This window comes from Scomber scombrus, chromosome 15 (genome assembly GCF_963691925.1).
Source record: "Scomber scombrus chromosome 15, fScoSco1.1, whole genome shotgun sequence".
In the NCBI taxonomy this organism is placed as follows: Eukaryota; Metazoa; Chordata; class Actinopteri; order Scombriformes; family Scombridae; genus Scomber; species Scomber scombrus.
This window is the reverse complement of record NC_084984.1, coordinates 14,738,980-14,759,139: the sequence shown is the minus strand read 5'-3', so window position 1 is coordinate 14,759,139 and position 20,160 is coordinate 14,738,980. Positions and strand designations below refer to the sequence as shown.

Sequence of the window (20,160 nt, the reverse complement as noted above, 5' to 3'; positions counted from 1 at the left end):
ACTGACATTTCAAAGACCAAACAGCTGTGAAAATAATCAGCTGATTGATTGATAATAAACAATAATTCTTAGTTGCAGCAGCTCTGAATTTATTAGCCCCTGAACTAAAAATAAAGCTATTAATTCTCTCAGGAAGACAAACTACCTCTTGTTGCTTTATGCAGACATGTTTGCAAAGATCAATATATTTGTGCTGAGCTATTATCAATAAACAGATCACAGTAAAAGCCTTAACCTTTACATATATATGTTCATATTAGTCTCAATAATCATTAATAAATGTTTGATTGATCTTATTGGGGGGAAAATAATCACTATTTTATGCTCCAGGAGAACATTTTATAGCATATGAAGAATTTAACATCATGTTTTAATGCTGATTTTAAATGTTTTTTTAATAAACACAGACCACATTTGTACATTTGCATATCTAAAAATGTGTATCGGCTGCACAAACATTTAATAAAGATGCTTTTTATCTCCATTTTTGTACACTGTACATTTTTGTACACAATCCAGCTAAAATTAATGTGTATAGGATGTTTTTACAGCTCTCAAATGTAAAAATGTATCAAATATGACCCTGAATATCTTGTAAGGATTAAATCTATCAATCATTTTAGAGGCTGCAACAACCATATGTTTGGTATTTTTAATAAATAAAAGTGAAGATGACGTTCTTTAGGACTCATTGGTGGCCTGAACTTTTAAAAACAATTATATATATAATGCATATTAACCATCCTGTGAGGTACAAAATACCTACATTTATTGTTATTATCCTCTACCTTGGTTAAAACTTTCATTATTTATGTGATGTTTAAACATATTGACCCTATGTAGCATTATTTTATTTGTAATTTAGCCTACATGTGTGTGCATGAAGCCCAACCTGATTTTATTCTGTATAGTTAAAATTGCCTGTTAATGTTTATGAATGGCGTTAAAAGTTTTTTTTAAAAAGAGAGAGGAAAAACCTCAAAAGCTTCTCATTTTAGAGGCTGGACCAGCATATTTTTTTTTTTTTTTTAATAATTAATAAATGACTAAAACAATTAACAAATATTTCATGCATGTAATTGCATAGACAAGTTTTATTGGGTTATTTCTGATCAGTTTTAATAATGATCTTTATTTCTCTATTTGTCTAGCAGCACCACTGACTCAGTTAAATGCATTTCCTCTTTATTTCTACACACTAAAATGAGGAAATATAATTGTGCAATAGACAAAAACACACAACGCCCTGTTACTACCAGATTAGCAGCTAAGCTTTGAAACACACAGATTGATCATTTCTATACTAAGTGTATTGATTTATAGGCTATAAATGTTACTTTCTGCAGATTAAATACTATAAACATCGGAGTTGAAGATGAAGATACTGATAATCACATATAAAAGGTGCAAATGTGATGATATGGTGTCACTTTTACTAATATATGCATGTTAAATATGTCACTTTGAACACAAACAAGAAGATTAAATACTCTAAAGACGTGAGTTAAAGATGAATTGAAGCTTACTGTGCAGCAAACTACAGATAATCACAGATAAAAGGTGCAAATGTGATGATATAGTGCCACTTTTACTAATATATGCATGTTAAATATGTCAATTTGAACACGAAAAAGGAGATTAAATACTATAAAGATGTGAGTTGAAAATGAATTAAAGACATGAGCTTCCTGTGCTTTCATCTGGTAACAAGTTACTGATAATCACAGATAAATGGTGCAAATTTGATGATATGGTGTCACTTTTACTAATATATGCATGTTAAATGTGTCATGTCAATTTGAACACAAACAAGAAGATTAAATAGCAGCTAACAAGACGCTAGCTTTTCTGTCACCAAGCTTTAAATCACAAAACAACACCATAAATCACACAGTGACACATTTAAACATATACATCTGCTATTTTTACTGTGTTTTTTAAAAGACTAACACAACCGATTATATGAACATAGGGGTGAAGTTAAACCTCTTTTAGTGAGACTTTAGCTCGTTGTGGTTGAATAGCTGCAGGAAGCGTTTTACCTTTTCTAATGGAGCCTGATGGTGAGCTGCAAGAGACCGAGCCAAAGATAACACGGTGTTGAAGTAAAACCCTCTGTTTCCTCCTCCAGTGACAGACATGTTTTAATAAAGCAGACTCCTCTTAGTAATAATAATAATACTGCTGCACGAACATAAACATCTTCTCTACAAACGAGCCTCCGACCTCTCCGCACTGACAACTACGGCGAGCGAGCGGAGTCTAAAAGGCGCAGAGCAAGGTCACGACAAGACGAAAACGCTAGGTGTCAAAACGTGAGGCCCGCGGGACAGAACCGGCCCGCCGAGGAGTCCAGTCCGGCCCACTTTCCTTCCTGTCTTCTTTTCCTTCCTTCCATCCTTCCTTCCTCCCTTCCCTTCCTTCCTTCCTTCCTTCCTTCCTTCTTTCCTTTTCTTTCTTTCTTCCTTGAATCTCTCCTTCCTGTCTTCTCTTCTTTCCTTTATTCTTTCTTTCTTTCCTTCATTCCTTCCATCTGTCCTTCCTTCTTTCCTTCCTTCCTTTTCTCTTTCTTTCTTCCTTGAATATCTCCTTCCTGTCTTCTCTTCTTTCCTTTCTTCTTTCCTTTCTTCTTTCCTTCCTTCATTCCTTCCATCTGTCCTTCCTTCTTTCCTTACTTCCATCCTTCCATCCTTCTTCCTTCCATCTCTCCTTTCTGTATTCTCTTCTTTCCTTTCTTCCTTCTTTCCTTCCATCTGCCCTTTCTTTCTTTCTTTCTTTCTTTCTTTCCTGTCTTCAAGTATTCACATCCCTGAACTTACCCACATTTTGTTATGTTACAGCCTTATTCCAAAATGGATTAAATTATTTTTTTCCCCCCTCTTCAATCTACACAATACCCCATAATGACAAAACGAAAACGTTTTTTTAGAAATTTTTGCAAATATATTAAAAATAAAAAACTGAAATATCGCATGTACATAAGTATTCACTCCCTTTGCTATGACACTCAAAATTGAGCTCAGGTGCTTCCTGTTATCATTCTTGAGATGCTTCTACACCTTAATTGGAGTCCATCTGAAGTAAATTCAATTGATTAGACATGATTAGGAAAGGCAAACACCTGTCTATAGGTCAGAGCAGAAACCAAGACATGAAGTCAAAGGAATTGTCTGTATACCTCTGAGACAGGATTGTTTTGAGGTACAGATCTGGGGAAGGGTACAAAAAAAATATCTGCAGCATTGAAGGTCCCGAAGAGCACAGTGGTCTCCATCATTCGTACATGGAAGAAGTTTGGAACCACCAGGACTCTTCTTAGAGCTGGACGCCAAACTGAGCCATCGGGGGAGAAGGGCCTTGGTCAGGGAGGAGACCACTCTGACAGAGCTCCAGCGTTCCACTGTGGAGATGAGAGAACCTTCCAGAAGGACAACCATCTCTGCTGCTCTCCACCAATCAGGTAGAGCGGCCAGACGGAAGCCTCTACTCAGTAAAAGGCTCATGAACAGCCCGCTTGGTGTTTGCCAGAAGGCACCTAAAGGACTCTCAGAAATTATGAAACCAAGATTGAACTCTTTGGCCTGAATGCCAAGCGTCACGTCTGGAGGAAACCAGGCATTTCTCATCACCTGGCTAATAGCTTCCTTACGGTGAAGCATGGTGGTGGTAGCATCATGCTGCAGGGATGTTTTTCAGCAGCAGGAACTGGGAGACTAGTCAGGATCGAGGGAAAGCTGAACGGAGCAAAGTACAGAGAGATCCTTGATGAAAACCTGCTCCAAGGACAACAACCCTAAGCACACAGCTAAGACAATGAAGGAGTGGCTTCGGGACAAGTCTGTGAATGTCCTTGAGTGGCCCAGACTTGAACCTGATTGAACATCTCTCGAAAGAGCTGAAAATAGCTGTCCAGCAATGCTCCTCCTCCATTCCTCCTGTTCATACTGACTATTAAAAGATCTCCTTCAAATGTGCTTTCAATGTAAAGTGATGCATTTAAAAGTAGATGATCAGCTTCTATTGAGCTTCAGCAGTCTGAGTTAGTCATATCAAGTGATATCTGGCACAATTACAGTCTTTTTAGCATCAAATTCCCTCTTAGTGTTTCCCTGTTGAGCTGTGGTGGAAGTATAGTAACAAAAAGACTTTGCTACTAAAAACACTGTAACGTTGAAACATAGAAGATGAAGATTTGACTCATTTGGACGACTGAAGCTTCATATTAGCTTCAGTAGGAGGACTGTGGATTTAGTCCTCCATCACTTCCATTTTAAGTGCATTATGAAGGGATCTTCTAATGGTCAGTATGAACAGGAGGAATGATTATAGCAAGAAAAACAGGTTTCCTATTGACCATCATTTCCAAAAATATGTGTAAACCTTGTGGTAATCAGTTGGACTGAAGTTGGCTAAAATGGTCTAACAAATAATTGTGTGATAAACAGTCAAACCAGGTTTAAATCCCCTATTTAACCCAATTTTGTAACAAACAAACAAAAGTTACACAGTCAATGGGAAGAAAACAGGAGGGTTAAAGACAGACTTGAATAGTAAAAATGAGACCAGGATGATATTTGAAATGAACACGACGATGTTAAACAGTCTGATCCAATGTTTATTTGTGAGCATACATATTAGAATTCATTAGACTGAAGGCACAATACTGGATTTTCACTACTGGGGAAATTTCATGTGTTAAAGGAAAGCGTCACACTTTTTTTTTTTTCCAAGTCTCTCTTAAAACAACAGTCAGGTGCACATATGAATTCCTGTTCATACTGACTATTAGATGATCTGTTCCTAATGCACTTACAATGAAAGAGATGTGGGGGCAAAATCCAGTCATTGTGTGCAAAAATATACTCAAAACGTTATCTAAAGCTAGTTTAAAGCTATCCAAATTAGTCAAATCCAGTCAACATCTACCAAAGTTCCAGATATTTTAGTACAAATGTCCCTCTTTTTGTTGCTATACATCAACAGGGAAACAAAAAGAGGGAATTTTACATTAAAAAAGATGGTCATTTTAGAAGATGCACACTTGATTTGACTAGTTTGGGTGACTCAAACTAGCTTCAGATCAACTTTTAAATCCATTTTTAACTATGGATTTAGTCCTCCATTACTTCTATTGTAAGTGCATTATAAAGGGATCTTCTAACAGTCAGTATGAACAGGAGGAATGATTACAGCAAGAAAAAAAGGTTTCAAACTGTTGTTTTAATACTGACTTGAAACATGACTAACCCTCTCTCCTTTAACATGAAAACTCCAAAAGATATATCTAAATATCTGACACATGTCTACATGTATGCAAGTTCACGTTGAAGCTGAAGCTGACAATATGTAGCTTAAAGTAAACATTGTGCGTCCAACACATTAACTGTGTGATGATGAGCAAAAAACAACAACTGACTGCATTTGCATGTAAACGTGCCAGATTCACAAACTCCAGTCTATAACATGATATTATTTGTATATCTCTGAGCAGCAGTTGGCACATTGGATTATCAGTTGATATAAAAGTAAAAGGCAATTAATATCACATAGTTCCAAAAAAAAAAAAAAATTTAAAACTGAATCTGCAATAAAAATCTATCCCGAACCACTCGTCCTCCACTGGAATGAGATGGAAGGCACTACTATAATAATATATGGCATTTCTCAAACAGGCATGTCTATGAAAATAAAGGCAAATAAACATTTTAGAAGCAGAAATATGATTGAAATACTAGCAGTTACGATGGATTGAGAAGATCTATACATAATTCTGATATACCTCAGACAACGCCTGGAATTAAACATCTGGCATCACTGCAGTGTTTGCATGTGCGTGTGTTTTGTTAACAGATGTGTAGTGACTAAGTACATACAACATTCAATCATTCTTAATCTCAAAAGATCTCAAAATGAATCATACGATATATTAGGCACTTCTCAGAGTATCAAACTAGTACGTTAATTAGATTTTAAAACAATACCTGCAACTTAAAAAGTGAACTATTGTGAACGTTTTTTTTGTGTAAAATATGCATTTGAAAAAAAAATGTGACATCATTTGTTTTGTTTTTTAAATAAACCTGCATCTGTATTTGTGAATCCTGCAATCGCGATACATTTTTAATTTAATCTTGATTTAAAGTAAGGCATTTAAGTTCTTAGTGTGCCCTTCAGCCTCTGCAGCATTTTACATCTGAATTAAAGATTTTTGACATCAGGTAGAGAATGAATTAAAAAGAAAAAACAAAAATTAAAATATTTGCATATTAAAAAAAAAAAAAAAAAAAAGGGCTTTTAAAATGTATGATCTCTGGTATCATCACTCGTCTTCAAGTATAATTTCTTTGTCTATAGTGTCTAAATCACATTATGTTGGGTTGGGTGTTGGTTTCTCTTTCATTAAGTACGTACAGCGTTTGTATCACCTAACTCGAAGCGCTGTGCTGTAGTTGAGACACACTCCTCTTTACCAGTGACAGTGTTCCCATTTCTCTAGTCAAGCAGGTCTAGTCCTAAATAAAAACACCTTTGTTCCTCTCCCTGAGCTCTTAAGGAACGCCCCCCCCCCTACCACCCGCCACCCTCTGGAATTTAAAGTGTAAGCATTTATTCTTTTTTTTCATGCAGATCCGACTTGTTATAGTTTTGTTATAAATAAAATCAAGAAAATACCAATCCCTTTCTTTCTTTCTTTCTGTGAATCACTTAGAGGTAGATATTAGAACCTAGTAGCAGGGTTTTTAAGGAGATTGGTTTGGGACCGGGGGCCGTTTGTTAAGGTTAAAGTGTGTGAGCGGCCCTTCGTCCTAACACTCCTGCCTGCTCGTGTAGCACCGTCGTGTCCCCGTTTTTTTCAGTCCGTCTTCCAAACTACGTTGAGGATCTTCACAACTTCCTCATAGATGATGAAGACTATGGCCACGTCCATACACACCCGACCCAGCCGAGGCACAGTACCTTTGTAGAACCTGAATAGGCAAAAAGAAAGAGTGGATATGTATGTATGCAAACTTGACATCACCTGCAAGTAATGTGCAAGCTGATCTACTAACTCGGCGCACTGAGGTTTGCATCTTTCAACTGTACAAGTTAATACGCTCTGTCCATTTAGTACGTTTGCCTTAATGAATATGTAATATGGGGCGTTTCAACCCCAGTGTGCAAAATACAGGGAGGAGAAAATGCAAATATATGTTATTTAGCACACACATTGTGATTTACCAAACCTGAAGGTAATTTTTCTGATGGTAACTGCGTCTATAAATAATACCTTTGAAGGACAGGTATTAACCGGCTGTTACTATGGACGGACGGAGTTTTTCCACCTGTGTTAATATTTGTGGAGTGGAATATTTTTGGTTTTACTAACAGCATCGACTTATGTCCTTTTTTCTGGTAATATTAGTTTTTGTTATAACTCAATACATTTGTTAACCTCTTCCACTAGAACCTGATCACATTTCATTTTGCGCTTGCAGCTTTCTGCTCGTCCAAACTCTCCATTAAGACACAAAACCTTCATTTAAATACTGCTGTCTGCACCTGTTGCACCTGTTTTCATTTACTCAGTTATTTTTAGTAGATCAGCCGCAAAACACACGCTAACTAAACGCTGCGCAATCTCGCAATTTAGTACCCACTATTTGGGATCTTAGTAAATCAGGCCCTAAAAGGCTACGGCTGAGGAAGGAAGGAAAATGGAAGGGAGGAAGGGAGGAAGGGAGGAGTGAAAGACAGATGGAAGGAAGAGAAGACAGGAAGGAATGAAAGAAAGAAAGGACAGATGGAAGGAAGAAAGGGAGGAAGGAAAGATGGAAGGAAGGAAGGAAGGAAGGAAGGAGGAAGGAAAGAAAGAAAGAAAGAAAGAAAGAAAGAAAGAAAGAAAGAAAGAAAGAAAGAAAGAAAGGACAGATGGAAGGAAGAAAGGGAGGAAGGGAGGAAGGAAAGTGGGCCGGATTGGATTTCTCGGCGGGCCGGTTCTGGCCCGTGGGCATCATGTTTGACCCCCCTGCTCTGGGAGGAAGGAAAGATGGAAGGAAGGAAGGGACGAAGGAAGGAAAGATGAAAGGAAGAAAGAAAGAATGCAAGAAAGACAGGAAGAAAGGACAGATGGAAGGAAAAGAAGGAAGGAAGGAAAGTGGGCTGGATTGGACTCCTCAGCGGGCCGTTTTCTGGCCTCATGTTTGACCACCCTGCATTATATGAACTTACGCCTTTGGTCCCTCGTGCTTCATGATCTTGACGGCACAGTCCAGTGTGCTTTTATACTTGTGAGCGTCAAGACCCTGTTGAGAAAAAACACACACACACACACACACACACACACACACACACACACACACACACACACACACGTTAATTACTATATTTAAATTATGATATTATAATTATTAAGTGTTATTCAACCAACCTGCATTCTGGTTTTAATGACATCCAGCGGAGTGTTTCCGAACACGCTAGCAGCTCCAGCAACGGCTCCGAACGATCCAGTTATCAGAGGGTTAATGGATTTGTTGGGGTCGTCGCCTTGGTGATGAAAAAAAATACACACACACACACAGAGAGAGATGAGTTTTTTGGGGCTGCTTTAGTGGTTTTATGTGACGATTATAAATAGAACATTTCATGCACTCACTCACCTTTGTACCAGTTCCTCAGTGAAGTCATGACGTAGAAGCGGATCGCCTGGTTGGAGCCTTGTTTCAGCACTGTGGCCGTTAAACCTTGATACGTTCCCTTGAGGCCTGAGGACACATCAGCAGCAGCATCAGCTTCCTACTTCCTACTTCTGACTCACCCACACTTACATTAATAATGAAGTCAGGAAGTAATAATGAGGCTATAAAAGGACATTACCCTCTAAATCAGGAGGGTTAAACATGAGGCCTGGGGGCCGAACTGGCCTGCCGAGGGGTCTGATCTGGCCCACTTTCCTTCCTGTATTCTTTTCCTTCCTTCTGTCCTTCCTTCCTTCCATCTGTCTGTCCTTTCCTTCTGTCTGTCATTCCTTCTTTTCTTCCTTCTGTCTGTCTGTCCTTCTTTCCTTCTGTCTGTCTGTCCTTCTTTCCTTCCTTCCTTCCTTCCGTCTGTCTGTCCTTTCATTCTGTCTGTCCTTCTTTCCTTCCGTCTGTCCTTTCCTTCCGTCTGTCCTTCTTTCCTTCCTTCCGTCTGTCCATCTTTCCTTCCCTCCTTACTTCTTTCTTTCTTTCTTTCCTTCCTTCCTACCTTCATTCATTCTTTCTTTCCTTCCTTCCTTCCATCTGTCCATCTTTCCTTCCCTTCTTATTTCTTTCTTTCCTTCCTACCGTCATTCCTTCCTTCCTAACTTCCTTCTTTCTTTCCTTCCTTCCTTACTTACTTCTGTCCTTCTTTCTCTCCTTCCCTCCATCTGTCTGTCCTTCCTTCCTTCCATCTTTCCTTCCTTCCTTCCATCTTTTTAACGGACCAGCCCTCATGAGATCAGATGTATGTTTCCCTATAATGAAGACGAGTTTGACCCTCCTGCTCTAAATTATAGATGTGATGAGAAACAACCTCTAAGAGTAATTTCCTCTCATGTGGCAAAGTCTGACCAGTAGGTGGCAGTAAAAAGCTACTGACTGTGTATAAACGGAGAAACCTTTCTTACCTTCAGTTCTAATAATCTCCCTCACTCCATGGAAAAATCCCCTGTACTTTGGGTTCGCTGATGTCTGATCATGTATGAATTTGACCTAAAATGACATTAAAACAATAATTAATAGATTAAACGAGCCAAAGTGTCAGAGAATCAAAACAAAGACGATTGCAGTAGCTGTTAAAAATCTGACAAATGGTACAAGGTGCAAAACAGCATTATGAACAGTTTATTTCCATGTTAGTACAATAAATCATTAACTAAAAGCTCTTTAAAGGAAAATATTCTTTTCCGATTCCTCTCTTCTTTTGATTACAGATTTACGAAACAATTGACAGACATGAAATAACATGTTTAGGTTCCTTATTAGAGACGTTTTCATGTGTGATGTTTAGATCATAAATGAACAACTTAAGACACAAAACTATTAGAGAAGTAACCAAATTTAGAAGCACTGTGTGAGCTCTTTCCATGATATTAATGGCACAAACTAGAGTCACATGGAAACTCTTTCTCATGTACATAGACAGACTTTTTCTTAGCTACACAACAGTCAAAGATCCTTTCTGAAACATTTACCAAATAGAGAATAAACTTATACAGTTTTGATTGATTGATTGATTGATTCATTCATTGATTGATTGAAGGTGTGTATTGATGTGTGATTGTTATGTTTTAGTGTTGCAGGTTTAATGATGCAGTTTTTTTCCCGTTTTTTTTTACCTTTACTGTCTCCATAGGACAGACTACGACCACAGCCTCGGCCACTCCAGCACTGAGACCACAGAAGAATCCTCGCTTGCTGTCGAGTTTACCGCTCTCATCCCGCATCTTATTACTAAGGAACTCAAACACTCCAAATCTGTAAGTTAACAGAGAATTAAAAAAACACAATTAACCTTTGTGTCGTCCTCCCGGGTCAAATTGACCCTGTCTGTTTTGACTGTTCCTTCTTTCCTCCCTTACTTCCTTCCTTCCTTTCCTTCCTCCTTTCCTCCCTCGTTCCTTCCTTCCTTCTTTCCTCCGTCCTTTCTTCCTTCCTTTCCTACCTCCCTCCCTCCCTCCCTCCTTTCCTTCCTTCTTCCTTTCCTTCCTTCTTCCTTCATCCCTCCTTTCCTTCCTTCTTCCTCCCTTCCTTCCTTCTTCCTCCCTTCTTCCTCCCTCTCTTCCTTCTTTCTTCCTCCCTCCTTTCCTTCCTTCTTCCTCCCTTCCTTCCTCCTTTACTTCCTTCCTTCCTTCTTCCTCCCTTCCTTCCTCCTTTCCTTCCTTCCCTCCTTTCCTTCCGTCCTTCCTCCCTTCCTTGACTCGAGGACAACAGGAGGGTTAATGACCTGAATGACAGAGGCTTTATTGGTTAATAAATAGGGAGGACACACCTGCCGAATTACCTGCCAACTCAAATATTGTTCTATATAAACAGATTATAACTGATATACAGTATAAAGCATTAGTGAGTTATTAATTAACCAGTAATAAATATCTATCACAGCTTATCAGGGCTGCACTTAACGTTTGTTTTCTAAAAGTAGGTCATCATAGTTTCTAGAGTTCTGTCTTGGTAGAAAAATAATCAAAAACCAATTAATCAATTATCAAAATTGTTGCAGGTTAATATTAAGCAAACCAACAAATCAATTAATCAACGTCTTGTTTCAGATCTACAACTTATAAATACTTTATAAAGGCTGCCTCATCATAATTAATATAAAATAATCAATGTGGAAACTTTGTATTACATATCTAGCATTGATCATCATGCAGTTATGTTGGAAAATAAGCTGTTGTACATTTATACAGTGTTTGTTTCACATTTACTATTAACTAATACATTGTTTTATTCATTTGTATGCAAAAATTAGCTGGTTTTAGTGTCTGAAATGTGATTATTTCATGTTTTTTCTTTGTAATAACTGAATATCTTTGGCTATGGACGAATTATAATGGTCACTTTTCATTATTTTCTCACATTTTTTAAGGCCAAACTATGAATGAATAGAGAAATACTCAGAAGTTGCAGCCCTAATTCACAAGTATGTTAGGTTGTAGTGTTTTGGTGCAGTACCTGACAGCTGCTTTAGGTATCGAGCCATAGAGCAGAGAGCTGAGACCTCTGTACAGACCCCTCACCCCATGACTGTTCACCGTCTGCTTTACACAGTCACCTGCGGGAGAGAAAAAAACAAGAAAGAGAGGGGGATAAGTGAAAGAAGAAGAAGAAGTCATAAATAAGATGAACAAAAGGCAAGACACTGATTTCTTGTTCTGGTGTCAAAAGGCTATTTCACTGCTGCCAAGAAAAAGCTTACTCAGTTGTTAATAAGAGGGGAACAGGGGCCTTCTGGGGTTCACGTGCGTGTGTACTGCAGCTAAAACAACAGTCCTTCATACTGAGTTTCTGCAGACAAACATGCTCTGTGTCAAAGTTCACAAGCTCTTATCAAACAAACGCTAACTTACTACACAAACACACATCTGTTTGTTCATGTTTCCAGCGAAATCTGCAATAACGACGACGTCAGAAGTTACTTTGGATCGTTAGACAATCTGAAGATTTGAAGATGAAACCTATAAAACGTGCGCAAAATAAATACTTTGAACCTTAAAAAGACGACTGATAATAAAATCTACATCATAAATCAAAAGCTACTGATAAAAGCTGTAGACAATTATAGCTTAAAACAGTCTCTTACTGACTTACTGAGTAGATCTGAATGACAACTATATATACTATTAAAAAAATGTTACAGCTCCATCCATCCATGCTCCTCTGAATGGTAGCAAGTGCATTAACTAATAAAGACATATGAGCATAAAAAGGAAATAGTTGTATTATTATCACGTGATCACACCAATGAAATTAAAGTTATACTTAACAACTCATTTGAATAGTTGAGGTGTAAAAACAAGACACACAACACTCACCAACGCCTTTGTATTTGGGAGGATTCGCCTTCTCGTCGAGCTGCAGCTGTGTTTTTACGTACTCTGTGGGGAAAGTGATGCAGATCTCTATTCCTCCTGCAATGCCTCCTGAAATATCACAAAACACAGAAAAAACATTAAGCCATGAAATAAACAGATTTTAAACCGAGAGAGCCACAAACATGGACACTTTAAAGGTTTTTCTGTCAATGACACACAAATGCATTTCAGGGAGGAATAATCGTTCATTTGACAAAAGTGCATCAACACACCAAACCCTGGCAAACAATAAATATACCCTAAAGTCAAGTTTACTTTCCAAATATAATTTCCTTGATTAATATTTGTCACCCCTGCAGAACATCATCTATTTGCAATGTTGTGCTCTGAAAGTAATTCATCAGAAAATTACAATTTAAACTTTAATACTTGTTTCAAAAATGTAAAATACTTCATTTAAATGGGGAAGATTGATTCATTAATCACACTGCCTTGTGTGTTAACTTACTTTTAAAAATGTCCCTCCATTATTTTTCACATTAAACAATTCAACTTTGTTTATAATGCACATTTTGCATGAAAATATGGATTACAATGTGCTTCACAAAAAAACCCACATAAAACATGCAGGAAATGGGAATGAATAGGAATATTAAAAAACAAAAGGCATCAATTAATATAGGCATTTAAAAATGAATAAAATCAGCAATAAATAAATGTCAAGTAGTACTGCAGGTGAAGTAAAATACAGTGAACATTTCTCAGTAATAGATAAGTTTTAAGCGAGGTGCACATTAGTAATCATCACAGTCGTACAAAGTTTGCTTCATGCATGTTTGCTCTATGATATTTCATCTACAGAAACCACCTTAAATCCCTGGCGGTCACACATCTGCCGTTCAACAGCAAACACGCAGCCGGCCGCTCATTGGCTCGGCTGATCTCAGTGTGACTGAGTAGAGATACTCCCCTTGGCCTCTGTCCAAATCAAGGGGGTGTGTAGCCTTCAGAGCACATAGTGTTCACCACATTACCGCTCAACAACACAAACAAGCAGTCAGTCAGTTAGTCAGTCAGTGGTCCAATTCCTCTGATGCACTCAGAAGGTGAGGAAGTTTGCATGAAGCGGAGAAAAGCAAACTAACAGTTTCAGACACAAAAATAACCACAAAAAAGTGCAGTTTCAAGTAAAGGAGCTGAGAAAGTTTAACAAATGATCCTACATCTAACAACTTAGATATATGTTTATTTAGGGCTCAACTTGCAAGTAATAATTTAAAAAATACCAGATTTTTTTGCAGCAGTGGTAAAAAAAAAAAATCACTAAAACTGATAAAAGAAGCTTTAATATGAACAGTAGAGTTTTTTTTTTTTTTTTAAGCATGCTTTCATCGTCTTTTACCAATGTATAAAGGGGCTCTTTGTTGATACTTGGAGCTTTAACATACATTCTTTCTACCCAAAATGTCATGCAGAGAAATCCAACACACACACACACACACACACACACACATAGTTGAAGCCTACTATCAGACATGCAAGTCACGCTGCTTGTGCATGTAAAATCCAAAGATTATAGTTCGTCTAATCACTGTTTTTTAAAATTTTATTTAAAAAAGACACCAAAAATACCAAACTGCAGCTCTTTAACGGTGCTGTTTATGTCACATGCAGGCATTCCTTTGGTTAGACGCTGTTTTCTGCAGCTGTGTGGCTGTAACTACTAATTAAAACCGACTCAAAAAATATTCCACATCATCATCATTATTATTATCATCATCATCTGCAAACAAGCCCCCATGTTGTACCTGCATCACGTCCCGGTATTCAAGTAGCTGGAAAAAGACAAAGGAACCAGTTTATCAAGTCCAGCATGTATGGACAGTTAGACAGGACAGGTGTAGTGGAAGTAAGAGTGTGATGAAGAGGAAGGAGGAAGGTGGGAGGTAGTGGGGGTCGCTAACTGTATTTTAATGCAAAAGTAACACAAAACTCAACAATAGAAGCTGCAAAACTTTGAGATTTGATTCATTGTTTAAGGTTTTCTTCAAGCAAAAAAAAAATTGATTATTTGATGTTTCCAGATTCTTAAGGGCTTTTTTCTGGTCTTACATTGTAGTAACTTGAATATTTTGGGGGTTTTAATGAGGCAAAACAAGACATTTAATGAGATCACCTTGCGCCCTTTTCACAGTGATTAATCTGGAAACACATGCAAATAGTTGCAGACTTACTTGAGACGAAACTAAAACTCAAGTCTTCTATTTGACAGTTGAAAGTGAAGACAGAGAGACATGACAGGCAAGGTTTGAGGCAAGAATCAAACTGCCACGTTTGCAGTTATGTGATATATGTCTTAACCCTGCAGGTGACAGGGAACCTGCAAGGCCGACATTTTGTTAATGGTTGTTTTGCAGACTCCAGGACTTGTGCATGCTGGCTGGCTGTCACGGCTAACAGAGTCACTGCAGTGTAACGGAGACACTGATTATAAATTTGGTTCCACCTGAGCTTAGCGTCATGATTTTGACTCAATATATTGTTTTCTATTTACATTTTTTACAGTTAAAATAACAAACACATGTCTACTATTTTGAGCCACTACACTACATCTTTGAGTCAAATCCATTAAATTAAGCTCTGATAATTAAAGCCATATCAGTGTGTGATTACAGTAATTCAAGGATGTAGCTATACTAGAAGTAGGGATGGGTGTCTGTACTTTTAAGGTATCGACTGAAATAAAGTAGTATTGAAACGTCGCCCGTCAATCGATACCTGCAATTGATCGTTTTTTGCACCCAGAGCTAGAAAATATGACCTTTTGTATGGACTTGCTCACAGCCAATCAATGCAAGCGTTTTTCGATTTAATGCGATGGGTATCGATGAAGTACTCAATTGGTGCCGGTATCACTTTAAGATTACTTGGATTGGTACTGGTATGATACCCAGCCTTAGCTAGTAGGGGTCATTAATTTATGAAGTTTGCATGATCATCAATCATAAATATCTGATGTCGAGATGTGAAGCTATACCTTTACTTTCACACTTTATCACATTTATTTGCCTGTTAAAAGTCAAGCATAGACTGTATAAAAATAATAAACGTAGTCACCCTGACGTCACTCATTGGACTCCCGTTTTGAAGCCTTGAGTTTGACATTTTGACTGTTGCCATGTTGGTCTTTTGGAGCCAGAAGAAACTATAGTTGGACAAGAGTGTGGAGCTAAAGGACGAGCTGCCCAGGCTCAAAGTACAGCACCTCTTGTACCACTGTGGTAGCAGCTAGTCAATCCCAAGGTAGCCACACCCTAAAGCACACCCTGCTTTATCATCTATTTTACTCAGGCTATAAGAGGGCTATAATTTACAAAATGTCATAGAAATCATAAATAATTGAGACCATAAATTCATAAGGAAACTGTTTACTGAGGTAATAAATTAAGTGAGAAGTAGGGTCATTTTCTCATACTCTTCCATATAAACAGACTTGTTTTTTGAGCCAGTGGTATCGCCCCATGATGGCCATTCGAGAGAATGCAGGTTTAAGGCACTTTCGCATTGGCTTCACTTTTCAGACCTGGAACTAGCAGCTTGATGTTAAGCTACAGCCAGGAGACAGTTAGCTTAGCTTAGCATAAAGACTGGAAATAGAGGGGAAACAGCTAGCCTGGCTCTGTGACCAAAGGTTGAAAGAAATCTGCTTACTAGCACCTTTAAAGCTCACTAATTAACATGGTATATATAGTTTGTTTAATGTGTAGGAAAGTACGGTCATGGTTTTAGTTATCTGCCAGATGAATTCTTCACAGTGACTTTCTCAGCCCGAGCCAAGCAAGCTGTTTCCCCTGATTTCCAGTCCTTATGCTAAGCTAAGATAAACCACTTCTCACTCGAGCAATCATATTGACTTTACAGACACGAGAGCGGTATCCATTTTCAAGAAATTGTATTTCCCAAAAAAGTAAAAACTATTCCTGTAGATGCATTCGTTTAGCATTGATTCTGGAGATACCAACCACAACAAAGAAAACATATCAATACAGATTACTCCAGAGTTTACCCACTGTAATACCAAGCTGTCTGCTTCAGTGGGGATCAGGGGGTTTTACAAAGCTTTGGCATGTGACTGAGTCATTCTCTGCCAGCCGGAGAGTGACCACTTGTGACTTTCTGATAGCTGCCACGTCATCCCTTCAGCTCAGTGTACTATCAGGATTCATGGAGTGCAAACAAAGTGACCCATGCTCATTGATTCATTGATTCTGGGTCGTCTATTAAAGTCGTGCTTATGCAGCATTCACGTCAAACGGGGGCTTTAGCAACGTCATCTGACAGCTCAGGAAAGGTTGTATGATAATCAAATTGGACATGAGAGGGTTTAATATACTGTGCATTGAAATTATACTATTATACTATTAAATGTTGATTTAATTACAATTGAACCACATACTTCTGCTCATTTGAGGCATCTATGCTTTCTTAGTTTCCAAGCCCTTTCATATAATAAAGGGCTAAGTTGAATACAGTATGTCAGAGCTTTTAGATAAAAATGGGAGTTTCCCAGTTGCAATTGTGAATTGAGTGTTGTCATGAACATTAGAAACCCATAATTATTATAACTCTTAACAGTTGTTGTTTTAAAACAAAAACAAATGCATCTAGTAGTATTTTATGATTCATGCCATGACTGAATAAGAAAAAGCCGGATAATTCATCTTGACCGCTCATGCCGGTTTTGTAAAAAGGTCCTGACCTGGACTTGTGACAGGCATGTTGTAACGCAGGTGAATGTGTGCAGGGGCTGACAGAGCAATGTGCTTTGTCATCGTGGCTCGTGGAGCAAAACATGAAGGCCTGGGCCTCAGTGAGTATTCTCAGTACACAGTATGAGGGCAACAGGTCAACAGAAAAGGCCCGACTGAACTGCAGAGAGTAATGCATGTAAAACTAGAGACAACTGAGCTTTACTCTTGAACTTTTATGGTTCAAATACTATCAGTGGCACCACAGATTCAGCACCCGTCAGCTCTTTGCTTCCTATTGATGTTGCAACATTACCAATAATGATTGCCTTGTAGTGTGGAGTTAGATCATCTGTCACTGATTGACTAATACCAAAGTTCGCATCAATCCGGTTTCTTTGGAAAAGGCCTTTAGCTAAAGTTCAGCAGACATACCAGACAATCCAACCTCAAGTCTTCAAACTAAGTAACAGGTTTTGCCGCTGTAGCCTGAAGCTGAGATTATCTGTCATGGAAAGTCTGTTAAAACCAATAAGGTATGACGATATTTAACGAGATTAGCCATAAATCTGGCCTAAAATGAAAGCATTCTCTGTGGTGGAACAGGATTCCCTCACAGATTTCCATTTGCTTTTGTTATTTTTGTTCCAACTATGAAGAGGAAAGTCAGTAGTGCTGCAACTAATGATTATTTTCATTATCAATGAATCATCAATGAAATACTTTAAAATAGGGTTAGGATTAGACCTACAAAACCATATGGTATTCTATTTAGACCTGCAACGACTAGTCAGTTAATCAGCGAGTTGAGCAACAGGAACTTAATCGGCAACCATTTTGACAATGAATCGTTTGAGTCACTTTTTAAGCAAACATTTTGATAGTTTTAGTTTCTCAAATGTGAAAATGTACAGTCTTTCCTTGTCTTACATTAGAGTAAATTGAATTTCTTTGCCTTCTAGACCAATGGTTGGCAATTTTGTCCAAACCGAAAACATGCTGTGTTGATTTGTGTTTCCATTAAAAGTTTAAACCCACAGAGTTCTGCTGAGTCCAGCCATGGATGGATCATATCACAAGTTGGGTCGATGTGTCCTTCACCAAACTACAAGCGGGTCGCAGTGATGTCAGATGGGTTTCGTCATCATTCAGGGACGAGCTGGCTAGCTTTCAATTTAGACGCATGGGATAAATTATTCATCGGTGAAGCTCTTCTAGATTTTTACAAATGTTATCGGACCAAATGCATCAAACTCTGATAGTGAAACAAGTCATTCTGGAGAGGTGTTGACACTAAAAGAAATGTATCCACCGTTAAGGTTGGGCAATATATCGATATTGATGGTCATTTTGACTTTTTATTCCTTGTTATTCCTTTTATTTATGCTTACTCCATTTATTTATTTATTCTGTTGGGATAAGGACTGATCTAAAAGAAAGTTTCAATGTGTGAATATGTTGTGAAGCACCGATAGTCATCCCTACAATATCGTTGCAATATCGATATTGAGGTATTTGGTCAAAATATATTGTGATATTTGATTTTATCTATATATCGCCCAGCCCTATCCACCGTTTTGACAGATGCTCCTTTAAACCACGAGTCACAGCCCATCACGTTTCCTGAGGGGCTTTGATTAAACAGCATTAAAGAGGGTGCAGCTTTTAAATATCATCTACTCAAGACGGGTGCATCATCAGTTAAAGTCACCTTAAGTGGGTATAACTGTTGAAATGCCAATCCCTGCTGTACTGGGCCGATGCAACAAGTCAAACCAAATCAAGCCCAGCCAGCACATGTATGAAAAACCTCAAGGTGTCTCCTACTTCAGTGTAAAGTCCATACTCCAGAAGTGGCTGCAAATCACTTGTGATGTCACAAATCAAGTTTGTATAGGCCCGCCCCCTAAAATCTGATTTTCAATGAGCTTTCAATTAAACTTTTCACTTTCAGCATATTAGGCAAAGTGCACCAGGAGATACATACATATATACTTACTTTTTATTATACCTTAATAGGGGCAATGTATCCTGGTGGAGATACAACTCATAAAATCCAAAGTATACTAAACATTTTTTTAATTATTTGTGGAAATGTTTTACTTTGGTGCAAATAAGATAGCTAGTAACACCAAAGTAAATAGAAAGAATAATTATCACGTCATTTACCACTCCTGCCTGTTTAAGGGTTAATATCTTATAAGAAATAATACAAATTAATATAAAATAAAATAAAAACCTCCTCTGTCAAACTGTGCACATACATCATCCTGCACAGTGAAGCTCAAACATCCAAAGTAAAGTCACAATAAACCAAATTTAACATTTCTCCTGAGTGGAGGGTTGGACTTTTTAAGATCTGTGTGATTGCAGCAGAGGCCTCTGATCTCATCTGCAAATTGAGTAATAAAACGTGTAAACAACTTGAGTGCAGCTTGTGTGTGTATACGTGTGTGTGTGTAACTTGCTCCTCCTGCAACTGTCCCACATAAACTTTCTTACCTGCCAGGATAGCTTTGCCAGGGTGCGTAAATGTGGGTTTCCCCGCCGGAGCAGCAGCTGCAGCAGCCAGACACTGAGGTCTTTGAAACGGGCTCACGAATCTTGGTTGTCCGGACATGACTGCGATCAAACCGGCCTTGAAAACTTTTTCTTTTTATATATCAACACGGACGTGCTCCACTGCAGCAGCAAAAAAACAAAACCGAGTGAGCCCCTTTTTTCAAGCCTTCATGCAGTCTGGGTGCTTTGTGCAGGAGTCGCGATGCAACCGTGCAGAGGCAAAGCAGGACGAGCTGACCATTGGACTTTAAGCACTGAGCAGGAGTTGATAATAATGTCTGTGTACTTTTTGACAGTGAAGTTTCCCTCCGT

The 20,160-nt window shown here is 38.2% G+C and overlaps 2 protein-coding genes across 2 annotated transcripts in view; both read right to left on the bottom strand.

The window, feature by feature from the left end:
- pi4kaa (phosphatidylinositol 4-kinase, catalytic, alpha a) overlaps window positions 1-2,457 on the bottom strand; it is a 61,839-nt gene extending 59,382 nt beyond the window's left edge. Inside the window, 1 exon segment of the mRNA XM_062434494.1 lies at window positions 2,043-2,457. Within this exon segment, the coding sequence (XP_062290478.1) occupies window positions 2,043-2,141 (99 nt within the window). The 5' untranslated portion in view covers window positions 2,142-2,457.
- A 2,137-nt stretch (window positions 2,458-4,594) lies between these two features.
- Window positions 4,595-20,149, bottom strand: slc25a1b (slc25a1 solute carrier family 25 member 1b). Its single transcript, XM_062434542.1, has 9 exons — window positions 19,789-20,149; window positions 12,539-12,646; window positions 11,679-11,778; window positions 10,340-10,478; window positions 9,629-9,713; window positions 8,640-8,744; window positions 8,411-8,526; window positions 8,212-8,285; window positions 4,595-6,968 (listed from the first exon to the last, which is right to left on the bottom strand). Exons 1-9 carry the CDS (start codon window positions 19,904-19,906, stop codon window positions 6,854-6,856), a joined length of 960 nt encoding a protein of 319 aa, XP_062290526.1. The 5' UTR covers window positions 19,907-20,149; the 3' UTR covers window positions 4,595-6,853.
- Window positions 20,150-20,160: the final 11 nt, after the last annotated feature.

Excerpts from the sequence above, each read along its gene's own strand:
- slc25a1b (XM_062434542.1), bottom strand. The coding sequence starts at position 19,906 with ATGTCCGGACAACCAAGATTCGTGAGCCCGTTTCAAAGACCTCAGTGT. Across the intron at positions 12,647-19,788 it reads TGGCAAAGCTATCCTGGCAG|GAGGCATTGCAGGAGGAATA; the intron begins GTAAGAAAGTTT and ends GTGATATTTCAG. Across the intron at positions 9,714-10,339 it reads GTCCTATGGAGACAGTAAAG|GTCAAATTCATACATGATCA; the intron begins GTAAAAAAAAAC and ends ATGTCATTTTAG.